This window comes from Lepisma saccharinum, chromosome 26 (assembly GCF_977018435.1).
Source record: "Lepisma saccharinum chromosome 26, izLepSacc3.1, whole genome shotgun sequence".
NCBI lineage: Eukaryota > Metazoa > Arthropoda > Insecta > Zygentoma > Lepismatidae > Lepisma > Lepisma saccharinum.
Genome location: NC_139254.1, coordinates 21,007,779 through 21,024,692, shown reverse-complemented (window position 1 = coordinate 21,024,692; position 16,914 = coordinate 21,007,779). Strand labels below are relative to the sequence as shown.

The window sequence follows — 16,914 nt, the reverse complement described above, 5'->3', positions numbered from 1 at the left end:
GCGTTTTTAGACTTGTGTATAGATCCATGTATATAATGTACGTCCACTCAACTATGAGTTCGCTTCGAATTCACCATGTAAATTATAGTAGATAATGATTCAGGATCCTAGGACTTCAAGGGGCAACAGGGCCTATTGCGCCAATGCTGAGCAAAGACACATTTCCTATCTATTAGTCAAACCTATTTCTTCTCCGCTTTAACTTTTATATCTGTGATGCCATGTCAGTTTTGCAAAACAAATGAATTCTGATTCTTAGCTGGAGGTAACATAAAGTTCCATACAATCACTGTAAATATAAGCATACAATATTTTAAATCCCACAACAAATTGAAAATAATTTTAGTTTCAGGCAGAATTACCAAAACGGCTCAACTCAAATTATGTGTGTGTGAAGCGCGAATTACAATCAGTTTCCATTTGATAATTTTGTTCGGTGAAGACTAATATCATTCCTTTAGCAAATAAAATTTAAAGTGCAAACACCTTCACCCAGAATTTTATGGCAAGTTTCCTCTCCCTATGTTGTTTATCTGTTAACAAAAATAAACTCTGACAAGATTGTGTCATAATACTTTCTTTATACTCATTTTGTTGATTTGTCCGGTATATATAAACTGTGTGTAAATAGATTACATTAAATACACTTTGATTACAATGACTCAGAATCTTGCAAGAAAGCAAAGAATGTGAAAACAAACCCGAGAAACCTTTGTCATTTTTATTCGATCACAGACTCGATAGTCTAGTTAATTTTCTCTATGGGCATACAAAATTCACTTGTCATTTGTTTCAAACAAACATACTTCTGTTACCAGCGTCTGTGATAATAGTGATTGCTAATACTGCGTAATTAGTGATTTTATTTAATTTACTATAGCTTTTAGTAAATTAATAACTGTGTTGTGCAAAGTTCAACGTTTACGTTCAGCAAAATGTCCGGATTTAGGCGAGATGATGAGATAGACTTCGGGACATCTTTCGGGAGAGGACGAGGTTTTACTCCATGTGAACCGAAGAACACTTTTGGTTCCTTGCGAACCTCTTCGTTTGATTCTGAAAATTGGGATTCAGGAGAAAGCCGTGGTATTAGTTCAGGACAGTTCGATTCCATCAGCAAGAAAAGCAAAATCAGTTGCGTTCAAGAGGACTCTTGGAATTCTGACCATGATGATGAACCATATGTTGCCAGAGAACCTAGAGGAAGATTTGGAACACCAGGAGGTAATCGAGGAGGAGAAAGAGGAAATGGTGACAGTTTTAATAAAGAGAGATTCTCTGAAAGGAAATCAGATGACAACAGTGGAACCGGGGAAGAACCAGAGAAACCCCGAGAACGGTACATACCCCCAGAGCCCTCAGAAGATGAGCATGTTATATTCGAGGGAGGAATAAGTAGTGGAATCAACTTTGACAAATACGACAACATAAGAGTCAAAGTTACTGGTGAAAATATTCCTCGCCCGGTTCACAGTTTTGAAGAGTTGGGATTGAGGCCATTGTTGATTGAAAATATTTCCAAGTCGCATTACAGGAAGCCCACTCCTGTACAAAAGCATGCTATTTCAATTGTGATGGCTGGTCGGGACCTCATGGCATGTGCTCAGACTGGGTCTGGAAAGACGGCTGCTTTCTTGTTGCCTGTTATCCACGATTTGATTCAGAACCCCACTGATTTAGTCTCAACAGGACAAACAAGCCAGCCGCAAGCTGTGATCATTTCCCCAACAAGAGAGCTGACTATTCAAACATTCAACGAAGCAAGGAAATTTGCTTTTGGATCAGCCGTACGTGTGTGCCTTGCCTACGGAGGTACTGCCTTTTTTCATCAAATCAACCAAATTATGAAAGGATGCCACATGTTGGTAGCCACTCCAGGAAGGCTGATGGATATGGTCGAAAAGGGAAGAGTGGCCTTTAATTCAATCAGATATTTCATTCTGGATGAAGCGGATCGAATGCTGGATCTGGGGTTCCTATCAGAATTGGAAAAGGCATTGAATCATCCTACAATGGTAGCCACAGGGGAACGTAAAACTTTGATGTTCTCAGCCACTTTCCCAGAAGAAATTCAGCGCCTTGCTGGGCAGTTTCTGAACGACTACATTTTCCTTGCCGTCGGCATCGTCGGAGGGGCCTGCGCTGACGTGGAACAGACGTTCCACCTGGTTCCCAAGTTTGAGAAGAGACCAAAACTTACGGAACTCATTAGGGCAGACAGCAAAGATAAGACCTTAGTGTTTGTCGAAATGAAACGCACAGCAGATTTCATAGCTGCGTTCTTGTCTCAGAATGACTATCCAACAACCAGCATCCACGGTGATCGACTGCAGAGAGAGCGCGAAGAAGCGCTGGATGACTTCAAGAGTGGGCGGATGCCCGTACTGGTAGCAACGGCAGTCGCTGCTCGTGGTCTTGATATTAAGGATGTGGCTCATGTTGTTAACTACGACTTGCCAAGCGCTATCGACGAATATGTCCATCGCATCGGCAGAACCGGAAGGCTTGGGAATCGTGGCAAAGCTACAAGTTTTTACGATCCTGATGTAGACAAGCCACTAAGCAAAGAACTGGTTAGGATTCTGACACAAGCATCACAAGAAGTTCCAGATTGGTTACAGAAGGAGGCGTCCGAAAGTGGATACTCTGCATCGACTTCGTCGAGTTATGGAGGAATAGATATGAGAAGGTTTGGCCAGTCCACGGTGCAGGAAGAGCAGGAAGAATGGTAGCTCTGTCAAGTATAAGGATGTGCTTTCCCATCAAACGACACATCAGCGCAATTTGTACTGCGAGATAAGTGAGGCAGTAAAAAGGTTATGTCAGCGGCGATTTTTGTTATTGACTGAGAACATTTTTGTTTCTGAATCAAAATGTTTTGCAATGCAAACTTTTCGTTATTTCAAGTTTTTCTGAAGTTAATGATATATTACACGTTCTGTAAAAAAATAAAAAAGCTATCCCTATTTTGTAAAAAATAGATGAGCTTGTTTAATATGTACGTTATTTAGTAACTTGCAAGTTGTGTTTCTTCAAAAATGTTGAACATAATGTATTTCTTCAATGTGTGTGACATTTGTTAGACTGTTTTCCGTAAACATATTCAGCTGTATTCTTAGGCTCATAACGTTGCAAAATAAATAGTGTAATTTCAGAAGAAATTTGTTAAATTGAATTTTTGAATTAATTGACAATATCTTAGATTCATTATTGCATTGCTACACATTCCAATAAACACAAGAGTTAATGCCTGTTGCGTTTTCAATGTTACTTTTGTGTATGGATATTAGGTGTGTATTGTAAGTATATTGAAACACAAACTTCAGATAGATTTAATAATTACATGTAGATTATGTGTGCATGCATGTTTACAGTGACATAATATGAATATTTAATTATCAGAGTGGAATGAATAATCGTCTAATCACTGTTTTTTTAAGTTTATTTTGAATATTTCCCCACAGAAGCAAGGAATTATTATTTTGAGTGTAAGGTGAGAGCATCTCCAAATTAACCTATCAGTATAAAAAATGTACAAGGGGAATATAAAATATTATAAGGAATTGAGTTAACTTCCGTACTGGAATATGAACGTCCGTAATTTCCATATATTTCTTGAGATAAAATAATAAATAAATATAAATCGATCAAGGTCTAGCTCTATCCTAGTAGACATTACATATACATAAGCCTCAATATTTTAGAAATGGACGTGAATGTACAATATGTTAAATTCACAAAATAATACTTTAGGAGAAAATCATTCTCTCAGCCTTATTTCAGTTTATTTTTAATAAAATGTAAGTTTCACATATATTTTTTAGATTAACAATGTGCTTAATAGTGCAATGTTGCAATTCCTAGCTTTCTTCTGTAATATTATACAAGAAGAAACATATTTGTTTGTTAGCAAATGCAACATTCATTCACTAAAATAAAAAACATGTGAGCTTGTACTAAATAGTTAAAAAATATTTCACAAGGCTGGCAAACGTTTCCACCTGAAATGAAAAGTATAATACTAACCCTTACTATCTCGTTTTGCTTTTTGGCATTGAAGCAATATATAGTTGATAGCAATTTCGTAAGGCTATTTATCTGTTTGCACGACAAATCATTGCATACTTTATATGTCCGAAGACATATCAACTTCAGTTTGATTGCAGTTTATTAATTGAAATCTGAAAATATGTTAACGTTTACAATCTTAATTTCGCCCGTATGTAATCTCCCTTGGTTAGGTCAACCTTATTTGTATTGACAATTAGACAACTGAAAGGTAAAATGTGGAAAAAATACAAGATGCATTTAGGCTGATAGAAATATAGCAGGCTGCAGCGAACAATATATATTTTTTTACTCTTTGTATTTGACGCTAATTTTGTATTTCTATCGTTAATACTAACGACTGTATAACGTGCAAATAATTTGAACATATTAGCAAAAATATGTATGCCATCTCCGAGATTCGAACCATGAATATATACAATTGAAGAGAATGCATTTTTCTGAGGATGTTACTTGAGAGAATTTCATAATCACTATAATGAGGATGATGATAATATATAGTTGCATTTTTAGTATGTTATAAAGAGCGAAAGAAATATAATGCAATAGATTTCAGTTAGGTTAGGTTAGTTGTAGACCAGGATAGATTTATTTAGGCTAGATTAAGCTAGGTGAAGATTGGTTAAGTAACGTTACGCTGTGTTGGATTAGGTTTGGTACAGTTTGGACCTGATTATGTAATAGTTCGTTTAATCTGGGTTCGGTTCGGTAAGTTTAATTTGGTTCAAGTAACATTTCAATCACTACGTTGGTTTGCTTTATCCATTGTGCCACAAGTTTTCTCTCCCTGATTTCTTAATAGCACAAATCTTCAGTGGCTGAGTTTTGTTTTCAAACAACATATTCATCCATTGCCATGAAGGGCTAGGTACAGTGGGATGCATAAGAATTATGGAAAAAATTGTTCATTTTTCTTTTCAGTCATTTTTCTCTTGCATCCTTCGAATTGTTTTGAATAATTTTATGTGTATGGTTGAGTGGAAGAAAAGGCTTTGCACGGCCTTTAAAACAAAGCGTTTATAAATAAATAATAAATAAATAATTTATAATCTGGACCAAGGTTTTGAATATAAAATTGTCACATGGACAGGGTGAGCCAAAAATCTCATTACCCCCTATGTATTTTGCGACGAGGGAAAGTTATGGATCTGAAGTAAATAGAGTATGATAAGAGACGAGACATGTTAGCTGAGGAGGTTACAGACAACAATTTAGTCCTGAATGTCTGTGTGGACATCATCATTTTATAACAGAATTATGCGCCTCCAGGTACGGTGTGATATTCTACGCAGCATTGTGCGAGTGGTCCTGGCAAATGCATGCCGAACGGCTTCTTTCAGTCCGTTAGTTGTGTGGTAACGCGTGCCGCCAACTTGCTGTTTGATATAACCCCACAATACATTATCACACGATGAAAGATCGGGACTTCTAGGAGGCCAGTTCAGAGGTGCTGGTAACTGTGGCGAACCACGTCCAATCCATCGGCTACGAAACACTTCATTAAGATATTGTCGCACGGCAATCGAATAATGGGCTGGTGCTCCATCTTGCTGAAACCAGACGCGATCGATAAGTCCTTCGGCTTGCAGTTGAGGGACAAACCAGTCTCGTAACATGGTGAGATAATACCTACGGGGTAATGGGACTTTTGGCTCACCCTGTATGTAGGCTGTGTTTATTGAAATGTGCTCGAAGACTGATGCATACAAATTTTTAATCTACAAATGTTCAATTTTGATTGGACATAAAAAATAACGGCAAACGTAAAGTCTTCAATATTGCATATTATTTTTATTCAAGACGCATGCAAAAAAATATATAAAATGTAATTAATATGAAATGACGTTCCTTTTCTTTTACAGAAGTTTTATAAAGTATAAAAGTTCATTGATTTTTTAGACGTTATTTGCATAGAAAAGTCCAATATAGTATAAATGTTACATTCTTTTTTCTGAGATTGTATTACAACTAGTTACAGGAAACTTGGTCAAAACGAGACAGCTTCGAGGTTTGGGTAAACTATCATTTCAAATCCAAAATTACTGTACCATGTTATATGTGCAATTATTTACAGATAGGCCATAGTTTGTGTTTGTCGTAATTGCGAAATTAATCCATTCGTGACAACTGTAAACCTGATCATCATGGTTGCATACATCCAGACTAAAATTATATTTTTCGAGCTTTCGTAGCATCGAAACAAAGATGTTTCTTACTTTGTGCTTGAGGTTTACACTCCCAGATTTCTTAATTGCCAAGAAATCCCTTGTGGTAGTGTTTAGTTTTCAAACAACAGTTTGAACTAAGTCTGAAGTAAGTTTGAAGTAACTCTTCAGTTACCAATGAGGACTAGGTACAGTGGGATGCATAAGTATATTATAAGGCAAATTGTCCATTACTCTTTGCAGTCATTTTTTGGGCTGTAGACAGACATTTGTTAGTGGCTGGAAGTTGCGAGAAAATAATCTCTCGTTTATTGCAAGATAAAGGCAAATCCATAACCAATTGGAGCAGTTTGCGTCATTATTACAACCCATCATGGAAGTACAGCGCCACATTTCAACCTGGTGGCGGAAAATTGAACCTTTTTATCGCCATCCTCTTTCCCATGGTCTGCATAGTAGGTTCACCAAATTTCAGAGTTCTACGATGCCTCAAACAGGCTACAGAGGGCTCTTGAGTTGGGTAACTTTAATTCTGGCCACCCGCTATGTATGTACATAATGTAGAGACCTTGAGAGTGTACCGTCGTCTCAGTTCGTGCTGGATGTCTAACGCATGTAAAAGTGACGACAGCGCTTCTCAGAAAAAACAGGTGCTGGCTCGGAATTAGATACGCGTCCGATCGGCTTCTTCTCGAGCTGTGTCAAAGATATAATATTAGCGTTCGAATGAGGACTTCAACTATACCACGCATAGGGGTTATTCGGTCATCATATATGGCCCACCTGTATAGATAGATGGCGGACCGAATTAACTTTATCTGTTGTGTCCTGTTGAAAAAATACATTAGACTAAAATTCTTCGTTAATACTCGTATTTCCTAGTCTTTCAAAATGTATTCATTTTTTATAGACAAAGAAAGTTCAAGAATTGAAAACACCATTGAAGCTCTTGACAATTTCTGCACCACAATAAATGCAAGTTCATTCCTTTAAAGTAAATAAAAGCAAGAGAAAAAAAATAATGAAAATGGTCATGGACAATTTGCCTGGTATTATTTATGCATCTCACTGTACTGTAACGTATTCTTAGATCACAACTTCTAATGAAATCTCCGAAAGCATAACTAACCTCCGTTTAACTATGGCCTGTTTGCATTACAATCAGTCCAACGCTGCACAGCAATAGCAATATCATGACCTATTATTTTCGTTCATTTCATAGAGCGGGGTGCTTAAGTATTACGAAGCAAATTGTCCACCACCATGATTATTCTCATGCAGTGACCTGACATCTGGTAGAGACTTCAAGTGAATGAATTTATGTACTGTAAAGAACATCGAGTTTTCCAGTTCCTCTTCTTTTAAATATCCGCCCTCGGTTGGTTTTGGCGGTGAAGATTTGCCTTGATAGTGGCACGTGCTGGGATTCATTGTGGACGTGGAGGCCATTTTCTTGTCGGTAACTGTCACTCCACAGTCACAAGGACAAACGTTTCTGTTCCTGTCAAGCCAGAGGAGACCCTGAGATATTCATAAACTTCTGCAACGGAAGAATGGAGCATAATGAAGAAAGGTTACGCTTTCAACAATTGCTTGATCCTGTAACAAATAAACGGATGTTACGATCACATTGTCCCTCAACTTTCTGTAGAATGGACATAAACTTCGATGGATGGAAAACTGAAGCTGTTAGGCGTACCTGTCCCCGATTGTGAATTCTAGTTCAGATAGCAGGTATTTTTTTATTTTTTTTTATACTTAACACTAACTAATATTCCAATCGCCAAAGACGGCTATTTCCCGCTTGATGCTGGGATTCTTCATGCCAGAACTGTCATTGCGAGCTTACCAGGGTTAAACGTAAACTGCTCAGTGAATGGATGTTACAAGGGAATGTAAATTGTCCACCACTATTTTCATTCATTTTCCTCCTGCATTTTAAAGAATGTAATTATACTGATGCGTATGCAGAGGTTGTCAATTGCTTCGCCGGCATTTTGTTTCAATTGATGAATCTCTAATTATATAAAATAATGTGAAAGGTGAACGTAATGATGGACAGTTTGCTTAGAAATACTCATGCATGCCACTCTACCTGGGGATTGGGAAGCGCACAGCGAAGAGGCGGCGTGAGGGTAATACCAGGTATCCAAAAAAGTTCGTGCCACTGGAACGAAAAGTGAAAGTCAAACGGCATGTGTCGGCAATCCTGTCTTGATGACATCAGAAGTTTACATTCCCGGTAACCGTCAGTCAGTGCAGAGTTGGGAGGCGTGTCGGTCGCATAGACAGCAGGTCTGTAGAAACTACAATCCTGAAGGGAACATGTCAGTGTCAAAGGACGTTTTACGGCCGTGTTTACTGTATGAGTTCAAATTTGGCAGCAATGCTGCAGCCGCTGATCGAAAGATATGCTCCGCGTTTGGAGAGGCATCAGTGAGTGAGCGCACAGCGCGAAAGTGGTTCAGTCGATTTGCATCGGGCGATGAGAACCTCCAGGACAAGCCTCGAGCTGGACGCCCCGCCACTATCGACGAAGCCCTGCTGAAGGAGCCCATCGAGCGTGATCCACAGCAAACGTGCAAAGAACATGCACGAGGGTTTGGAGTGTCGGAGGAAACCATTCGATTGCATCTGCACAACCTTGGGAAGACTTGGAAGCTCAGTAAGTGGGTTCATCACGGTTTGTCCGAGGAAAACAAACGGCAGAGGCTCACCATTTGCGCATCATTGCTGTCACGCCACAAGAAAGCCCCATTCCTGGACCAGATATTGACATGTGACGAGAAATGGGTGTTATACAGTAACCGCAAAAGAAAACATCATTGGTCGTCCCCTGGTTGTGTTGCATTGACCCCCAAAGAAAACATTCATGAACAGAAGGTACTGCTCTGTGTTTGGTGGACCAGCGCTGGTGTTGTGCACTTTGAATTCCTAGAGCATGGCAAAACTATCACATCGGAGGTGTACTCGTCCCAGTTGCAAAGGGTTGCAGATGCACTGCGTCCGAAGCAGCCAGCACTAGTCAACAGGAAAGGAGTAATCCTTCTTCAAGACAACGCTAGACCTCATACGGAGAAAGCGACCAAGGAGGTAATCAACACACTTGGTTGGGAAATTTTACCTCTTCGTCCTTATTACCCGGACATTGCCCCATCAGACTTTCACTTGTTTTTGGCCATGGATAACCATTTGCGTGAGCAACAGTTCCTAAACCGAGATGATGTCACGCAGGTCATAGGACAATTGTTTTGCTCCTAGGGACCAGAACTTTTACAAATGCGGGATTTATAAGCTTGTATCTCGTTGGGATAATGTAATTGAAGCTGAAGGAGCTTATTTTTCTGAATAAAATACATTTGCCAGAAATTACAGTGTCTTTATTTCTCACTGCAAAATACGGCATGAACTTTTTTGGATACCTGGTACATGGAGATTGAGAATATCTGAGGCTGTAGCTCCACACCCCGTATGACAGTACAGGCGATAGATTACCTGTTTTATATATTACCTTTAGCTACGTAGACATGTGATTCCGACTGTACTGGCATTGTTCTCTGCTTCAGTTCTTCGAACTTTAAATTGTGTACAGTGGAATCCATGAGTATTACCGTGCAAATTGTCAATGTCGATTTTCATTAATTTTTCTCTTACATCCTATGTTTTTTTAATCGATGGATGATTATGTATGCTGGTGCAGAAGTTGTCAACAGCTTGTTTTGAGTTTTATTTTAATCTTGAAGGTCTTATTGGGTCAAATAAGGTGCACGAACATGGTGATCGACAATTTCCACGGTAATACTCATGGATCCCACTGTACAACAAAATGGAACTTCCATCACATTGGCATTGAACATTCAGCTTGGTATTTTCTTTGCAATGAACTGTACATACGAAACTGATTTTGCTCCAGAGCTTATATTTCAATTTTTGATCGCACAAATAAATTGACAAATAGATCACACAGCAAATTAAGTTCCTGTGGCTAAATTATATGACTTGTATTTAATTGGACCAATGTGGCGCATCCAGAAAATATTTGGGTCCGTGTCGAAACCTTACACCCTCGATTTCGCAGGTGATTTTTATTTTATGAAGATTATGTGCTGCTAATTGTGAAGAATACAATTCTGGAGCGCGGAAATAAGTATTTAAAACTGTACAGCCGTTTGAAGTTGAGATGTAGCCGTTTGAAGATGCGAGGAGGTTGCCGTGTTCAAATTTCCCACCGATTGCGGGCACCGCCCCTGGGGTAATTAACTTACCGCCTTCTACCTCTATCGCGGCCCCGCCTTTCTATATAGAGTCCCTTTTGGATGTATGTTAGAAAATGATCGGAGCCACCTGCCCCCATTAAGTCCTATTTTTCGCACTGACGCATTTAGGTACCAAAGAAATAAGACGAAATAAGGCTAAAATTAAACCTCAAAAGGTAACTTACCTCTTTATCCCAAATGCAGGCTGAATTGTGGGTCGAAGTTAATTTGAAAGTCCAAAAGAGAAGTAAGTCGTATGTCAGAAGTCTTTGTTGTCCTTTTCTACAGAATACTACCCTCCCCTTTCCGTACCATCGTACAAATGAGAAGTTGGAAATTATCCCATCCCACAAGTCATTCACAAAATACAACCCTCCCCTTTTCTGGCCAGCAGTTGCGAAGAGACATGTCCACAATGTTCCACAAGATAACGTTGTCACACAAATTCCAATGTCTGAAATCTCCAACCCGCCAATACGTAATACAAATAACATATCGCAAATTATCCAGTTGCACAAGTCAATCATAAGAAGAGAAAGAAAATGTGTAGACGTGAGCCTGTGACATGAATCCATTATGGAAGCCCCGAAAAGCCGTATAGACGCTACGTACAGTGGGATCCATGAGTAGTATCGTGCAAATTGTCCATCACCATGTTCGTGCACTTTATTTGACCCAATAAGAGCTTCAAGAATTTAAAGAAAACTCAAAACAAGCTGTTGACAACTTCTGCACCAGCATACATAAAAATCCATCCCTTAAAAACACACAAGATGTAAGAGAAAAATTAATGAAAATAATCATGGACAATTTGCACGGTAATACTCATGGATCCCACTGTACGTAAGGAACTTCAATATAAAATTAACGTAAGTTTCGTAGCCGTAGAGGTAATAAAATACGTTCCGCGCTATTTAGAAACACCCTTTGTTAAAAGAAACTTATTTATTTGACAAAAATATTTTAAATGTTTGCGAAATCCAGGGTGTAAGATATCGGCACGCAGCCAAATATTTTTTTTTAACGAAGATAGCAGATGGTATCCACCGTATTATTTACTATTTGCCTTATACTTTCACTCATATGGATTTCATACCCTCCAGTGGGGACGCTAGAGAATTTTGTCTGGACAGATCGAGGGTGGACATGACCTCTTCTCAGGGTTCTTTCTTACTTTGGATCTTTATCCTTCTTTTTCGTGCATCTTCTTTTGTAAGATATTTCTTTATCTATCCTTGTCTCTTTTCTCTCTCTTCATCTTGCGCAACTGTAATTATACTGAAAACTTCTGTTCTGATCTACCTATCAGGCATTGGGGGGGGGGGGTTTGAGATTATTGCACGGAGGGCTAAATCCCACCCTTATCCATCTGATAGCGGCGCCCTGTACCCATCAATGTCGTTGACGTAACTCATGAACTTCATTTCCAGTTTATTGCATGTTACGTAGATGTCGTGGTTGTGTGTAGCATATCCTTTCCTATCTAGGTTATCATGAAACATCTTTTGAGTTGAGGTCTTTGGGCGTAATATGCCGCGTAAGGCGTGTCACGAATTCAAAGGGCAAACGACAAAGGCCTGTGTTCCGCACTGCACAACTCTTAACCTTGGCGCATAAAAAATGTTATCACGGAATCATTGCAGTGTTCCAACACTGCTATTTTGGCCCACTCTTTCCATTTTCTGGACCATGAAATGTTGCCAGGTTACGCTTCCGATGCAATTTTCAACTGTTCATGTATCTCGCTTCGCTCACGTTTTTTTTTGTCGAACTCTTTGGACTCGTGTTTATTGCACGTCAGAGTAAGAAGGAATTTTAAGAGGTGGAACCGTCGGAAGTTTACCATTGGTAAAACCTCATGGTTGAATCTGAGCCGCGGGTCATGTTCGTTTCATCGTGGTATAGAACACGAATGCATGCCGTTCAATATATTTAGACCACACTTTTGGAATTTATGCAACGAAAATCGTTCGTTTCACAAGAGCATCATCACTTCCCCTACAATTTGGTAATAAACATTTGAAATATAGAGCTATAGTGCATGACTGAGAAGCAGCGAGAGGAAGTCACCAGTTTTATGACGCCGAAAACTGGACTATACTCTGTCCCGGCTATCGAGTGGGCAGAGCGAAGCAGTACACGCTGCTGAGAATGCTGGTAACATTAGTCGCTTTACTCCCTCCACACAATCCCATTCCGTCTCACGTGTTCATTGGTGGAGCCCTCTCGCGTCACTACTTGGGCAGAGACTTGGTTTCGTTCGCTTGTTCCAGAGATAACCGGGACAGAGTATAGATTTCACATTTTTACAGCAGCTCGAACAATTTCCTGGTATTGATCTTGAGTGAAATCTGTCTACACATTTGAAAATGGCGGAAGGTATAATCGATTTTCCCTGTGTTGCGGGCGCTCAAAATTTAGCTGATATTCTCAAACCTCTGCGAACTTCAAAACTCTTCAGCATTGTTAGGGCATCATTTGGACTACTGTTTGGCAGTGGCGTAGCATGGGCATTTCGGGTGGGAACGCCAAGTCCAAAGGAAGGGTCGGCTCTTTCTTGCTTAATAATTTACTTATGGTATTAGTCGCCACAGGTATTGTTTATTTGCCTGAAGTCAGCTGGGTTTTCAATAAAACATCATCCATGCATGTTTTAGCTAGACAATTAAATGCCTCACTATGCCACAAATGTTTTGAACTCTGGTGTTTTATACCTTTCTGCATGACGCAAGTCATTAGAAAACCTACCTGAATCACAAGCGCCTTTGAACAACAGCAGACGTCATTGTTGTGGTTGATCCAACTACTCATTGATTTGGTTTATTTTACTTCGCTTTTCTAGCACTTTTGGTTAATCGCGAATATGAATATGAGTGATGATATTGATGAAGGGACACTGACAAAGAACACGCTGGGATTCGAACCAGGGACCTCTGTCGTCTTGGCGCACTGTGCAAAGCAGAGTGGATGATCCAAATATCGTACACTCTACTGACGTAACAGTGCCGATTAGTAATTCAGACCACTGTTTATTACATCTTGAGAATGCTGATAAACATTTTAAAATAATTTTGTCCAGAGACCATTCGATGTTAAGAGTTTTCAAATGAATGCTAAACATTTCCATTGACACAATATTAAGTAGTTAGATAATAACGAAAAAATACAATAAAAAATTAATAGTTTTGCGGGTTGAGTGGCAGAGCAGCCACAGGCTGAATTTCTACCACGAGGACTTCACCAACTTATTTGACAAAAACTGTGTTGATCTTTTAGTTTCTAATGCACATCGCTGTTCGTGCGATAAATCATACAATGCAGTGGCCATTAAGAAGCAGTATATTTGAGATTGGTAAAGTTACGTCAGTCAATATTGCGTATTGTAGCATCACATACCACGAGTTGCATGAGCGCGAAGAGCGAAGAACCGGGGTAGGAATTCTACCGCTGTCGTCTGCTTCAGAAGGCAGGAAGGGTTACATGAACCAATCACGGTAGACCTCTCGTACGCCGGCGTAAGAGAGCCTATTTACGCGCGTGCTGTAGAAATGGAAGCTTTCCCCCCATAATGGCAGCAAGCAATATAGGAGTCCTGTACGCCGAACCTGCTCGGCGTCCGGCCGGGAAAGGCATTGAAAAGAGATGCTAGAACGAGTGTTGAGAGTGGAGCGTTGCAAGCGGATCGCGAAAAATAGCTATTATAATGCCATCAAGGTCAAACATATTTGAAATTAGTGACGTTTTACTTTATAATCACAGCATTTTAGCATTTTTGAAATTTTAAATCTGGGAACGCCGGGCGTACGGGCGTACTATAACGCTACGCCACTGCTGTTTGGTAACAAAGGTATGTTGGGTGCGATTCAGATCTGCTCACCTCGCACATGAAAGAAACGGCCGGAATGCCTATCCGAAAATTAACCAATCAAAATTGATTTATTTCCTTTAAAAACTTACAAAAATACATCATGCATCCAGTATATATGTTCCATTTGCGACTTTTCTCTTCCTCTTGTTCTCCCCCACCCTCTTCCGCACAAGCTGCAACCGTGATACCTCCATTTCGTCTTCTGGCCGGTAGATGTCGTTCCGGTTGTCAATAATTGGTCTCGTGCTTTTGCACAATAACCACTTTACAAACATCTTGCCTCCTCTGTCATGGGTGTGCACACGGGGACGGGGGATGGGGGCAGTTGCTTCCACCCTACAAGATGAAGCTTTTTTAGGCTAATGAAAGTTTCAACCAACGAAGAGGCATTTGTTCTTATGTAATTGAATGTGTCAGGGACAAAAGTGGATGTGTTGGAAACTCTTGTGCCAACTGAACGAAGACTAACATTGTAGGGTAAGATATGTTCGCAAGACTGCAAAAATTCATACTAATGTTGGTCCAACAATGTTCAACATGTTAGCCAATATTTGTAAATGCTTGAGCATTCAATTCGCAAGCATGTATGTAGTGAAAGTTTCAGTTTAAGAGCCTTTAATTTTATTTAGATTCGGCTTAACTTGGAGAACAATAGGAGTTGGATTTCCATTTCAGAGGTACGAACCTCCTAAAACTACACTAAATGTGCACAGGCAAATGATTTTTGGGGGTCCGAAACCACCCTACAGGGCATAGGCGCCGACTCCATGGGACTTGGGGGGCTCGAGCCCCCCCCAATATTAACGATGTGGGGGCAGAGCCCCCCAAATAATTTTGATTAAGAGGATCTAATGTATTATTTTGCTTCTCTTGTAAAGTTTACTCTGAATTGTGCCACATGAATTTAACTTTAAATATACATTTAAAATTTTCTAGACCATCAACTTTGGGGGGCTGAGATCGCTAAACCATCAACTTTGGGGGGCTATGACCAGAGACAGCAAAACACATGACTTATTACTATATACTAAGTATGTAATTATGAGTATTGTTAAAATTTTTACTAAAAAGAGTTTTAAAGACGATGTGCATGAACTAGGGTAGTGGATGGGACGTTCGGGCTACAAATGGCTCTCACATGACATTCAGAACGAGATCATTGATTTTGCGCTCCGTGGTAGCAGATATTAAAAGTAGGGAATATTTTGCTATTATTGTTGACGAAACTTGTGACATATCCATCCGTGGACAATTAATATTCTGCATTCGAACTGTGAATAAAAGAATTGATATTTTTGAGGAATTCATGGGCTTTTATTAGGGGTGTGCGGGACGGGAAAAAAATTCAATTTCCCGACTAAGTCGGGAAATTTTCGGGACGGGAAATGTTCAAAATTTCCTGAAGCTCTGAAAATCTCGAATTCTACACGTCATTTTCACTTTAAGTTATTTCTGGATTAAAAACTAACAATTTACGATAAGTTTCAGAAATTGACAATGCAGACAACGTCGATAAATAACAACATTTTAAAATGACGGTATTTCCCGACTGCTCGGGATCACGAAAAGTAGGAAATCATTTCCCGAAGTCGGGATCGCGACGGGAAATTATTTCCCCCGATCCTGGTCCCGACTTTTCGGGATCTCGCACACCCCTAGCTTTTATGAGATTCCGAACACTGAAGCCAAAACTTAAAGAAGGGAGAGAGTGAATCATTCATTAATTTATTTCAGTGATCAGAGCCCCCTCAATAATTTTAACAAGTCGGCGCCCCTGCTACAGGGGATACAGGGTTTGTAAAGCAATGAGATGGAATTATCATTTTTCTGTCCCCTGTTGAACTTGCATTCAGGCTTTGGCCCCCTTCCCCGATCAGAAGGTATCTATCTCTGTCCTATCTCTGTTAGTACACACACTAGTGTTGGACAATATATCGCCCAGAAGATATATCGCGATATTGAAAAAATATCGTCCAGGTGATATCAACTAGACGATATATCGTCACGATATTTTGGCGATATATATCGTGTAGACGATATATTGTCACGATATTTTGGCGATATATATCGTGCAGGCGATATATCGTCACGATATTTGGCGATATCATGGAGACGATATATCGCAGATATCACGATGCGTGAAAAATATCGTATCGTCTGTGGCGATATTTTCTTGACGATATATCACGATATCAAATTTCCGATATCGTCCACACTTGTTGTAAGGTGTGAAAGGTCCCAGATAGGTGAAACAGGAAAGCAAAAAACAACAAAAGAACGAAAGATTCTTTCTTTCTTATTAGTAGTTTCGTTCTCTTGCATCTTACATCGATAAAAACACAATAAAGGCATAATTTGTTACTGAGATTTCACTTGGAGCTACTAAGCAGTCATGTTACAATTAAACTTTCACAAAATGGTGTTTCCGTTCGGTCACTTCCGGCAAGACTTCTTTTTTTCGACTTTACTTTCTTCGTGTGCTTGGTTTGTTTTGTCAGCGATTCATTCATGTTCCGCGGTGAAGATTACAACATTGTTGTTACGGCAAAGCCTAATG

At 39.6% G+C, this 16,914-nt stretch overlaps 2 protein-coding genes across 3 annotated transcripts in view; both read left to right on the top strand.

Annotated features, from left to right (window-relative positions):
* The window catches only part of LOC145979468 (A disintegrin and metalloproteinase with thrombospondin motifs adt-1-like), a 183,514-nt gene that overhangs the window by 63,524 nt on the left and 103,076 nt on the right, over positions 1–16,914 (top strand). The window lies entirely within an intron of this gene.
* Positions 804–3,149, top strand: LOC145979744 (ATP-dependent RNA helicase vasa-like). The gene has a single exon (XM_083112729.1). The coding sequence runs from the start codon at positions 936–938 to the stop codon at positions 2,730–2,732; it is 1,797 nt and encodes a 598-aa protein (XP_082968855.1). The 5' UTR covers positions 804–935; the 3' UTR covers positions 2,733–3,149.

Excerpts from the sequence above, each read along its gene's own strand:
- LOC145979744 (XM_083112729.1), top strand. The coding sequence starts at position 936 with ATGTCCGGATTTAGGCGAGATGATGAGATAGACTTCGGGACATCTTTC.